The sequence below is a fragment of the Olea europaea genome, unplaced genomic scaffold, assembly GCF_002742605.1.
Source record: "Olea europaea var. sylvestris unplaced genomic scaffold, O_europaea_v1 scaffold34046, whole genome shotgun sequence".
NCBI lineage: Eukaryota > Viridiplantae > Streptophyta > Magnoliopsida > Lamiales > Oleaceae > Olea > Olea europaea.
The window spans coordinates 1-1,227 of NW_019253072.1; the positions used below are offsets into that span (position 1 = coordinate 1).

Sequence of the window (1,227 nt, forward strand, 5' to 3'; positions counted from 1 at the left end):
TATTCTAATTTCTGGCATTTTACTGATGCGACCTAATACAAAAAAATTCAGTTCATTGAAGCATAAATGCTTTGATGAAAAGTACTTACCTTTCAAGTTTGAAAACATAAGTCTGTTTCACAAACTAAAGTCACAGATCTCGCCCCTGAGAATCTTGAAGGCACATCGCCATAAAAACTGCGGGAAAAGACTAAAACAAGGATCAATCAAGAAAAACTTTGATATCTATGCCACTATCAATGAGGGACTGAACAACTGCTCTAATTTTTCCTTCAAACTTGTCTCTCTCTCTAGGAGTATAAGAAGCTGTGTACACGTCTGCTTCTCTTGCTCTATCAGCCAAAATCCGGCCCACAGCCAAACATGCAGGTATGTCAGATCGTGATTTGAGTACTGCCTTGATATCTTTGGAGTTAGTACCAGTGACTGCAACCTGCTTGCTTGTTACCCTGTGCGTGATTGAGGCGGAAACTAAGCGCTTTGATATGAAGACATCAAGAGTAAATGGCTCCATATAAGCTACAGTACGTTGCTTAAAGGATACATGCTTGTTCGGATTTTTTGACTTTTTCTCCTTCTGGTAAGTGTATGGTCTGCTGTTGTCATCATCAAGAAAATCTTCCACCCCAAAAAAGCTTCTTGGAGCAAAATAAGACTGTTAAAATATAACGAAACGCATGTGAACATAAAAAACTTTCAAATCTTATATTGAACTCCAAACACAAACAGATGCATGTTTTATTGCTATTGCAAGGCACTTTTCAAATTCAAAATTCAAAGATTCAGTAGATTTTTAAGTTTGGGAACATCAAGCTTCCAATAACTTTCCATTTTTTATTCTAGAGAAATAAACAGGCAGCTCTAACAGGATTCTTAAAGGGAAACAGCTAACTTTTGCTGAACTCATATTACGAGAGCAGGACTCAAGCTTCATATTTGAGCATGCTAAAAATGTGGATGCATATAATTAATATGTTCTATTATAGAAGTTCCTTTTACTAACACTCCAAGGTTTAAACACACGTTGCTTTAAATGAAAATAGACTCTAAGAGACTATATAACAATATAATTTCTTTCAGCTTGAAAGAAACGCCAAAACAAATCTTAGTCACTTCAGCATCATGCAGGTTGAAGGGTGATACTGCTCTTGAAAGCCCAACAGGCAAAGATTCTTCTTTCTTTCTTGTTTTTACAAGCATACTTCATAGGATCTCTCTTAATAAGTT

At 36.1% G+C, this 1,227-nt stretch overlaps 1 protein-coding gene across 1 annotated transcript; it reads right to left on the bottom strand.

Annotated features, from left to right (window-relative positions):
• Nucleotides 1–1,200, bottom strand: LOC111386063. The gene is made up of 3 exons (XM_023010489.1): nt 1,056–1,200; nt 854–945; nt 1–655 (listed from the first exon to the last, which is right to left on the bottom strand). The coding sequence occupies exons 1-3, from the start codon at nt 1,198–1,200 to the stop codon at nt 203–205; spliced, it is 690 nt and encodes a 229-aa protein (XP_022866257.1). The 3' UTR covers nt 1–202.
• Nucleotides 1,201–1,227: the final 27 nt, after the last annotated feature.

Bases quoted from the DNA above. Each gene is read 5' to 3' on its own strand.
- LOC111386063 (XM_023010489.1), bottom strand. From the start codon at position 1,200: ATGCTTGTAAAAACAAGAAAGAAAGAAGAATCTTTGCCTGTTGGGCTT. The intron at 946-1,055 runs GTCTCTTAGAGT...CCACATTTTTAG, and splicing joins AGAAATTATATTGTTATATA to CATGCTCAAATATGAAGCTT. The intron at 656-853 runs GTTTATTTCTCT...ATATTTTAACAG, and splicing joins GAATCCTGTTAGAGCTGCCT to TCTTATTTTGCTCCAAGAAG.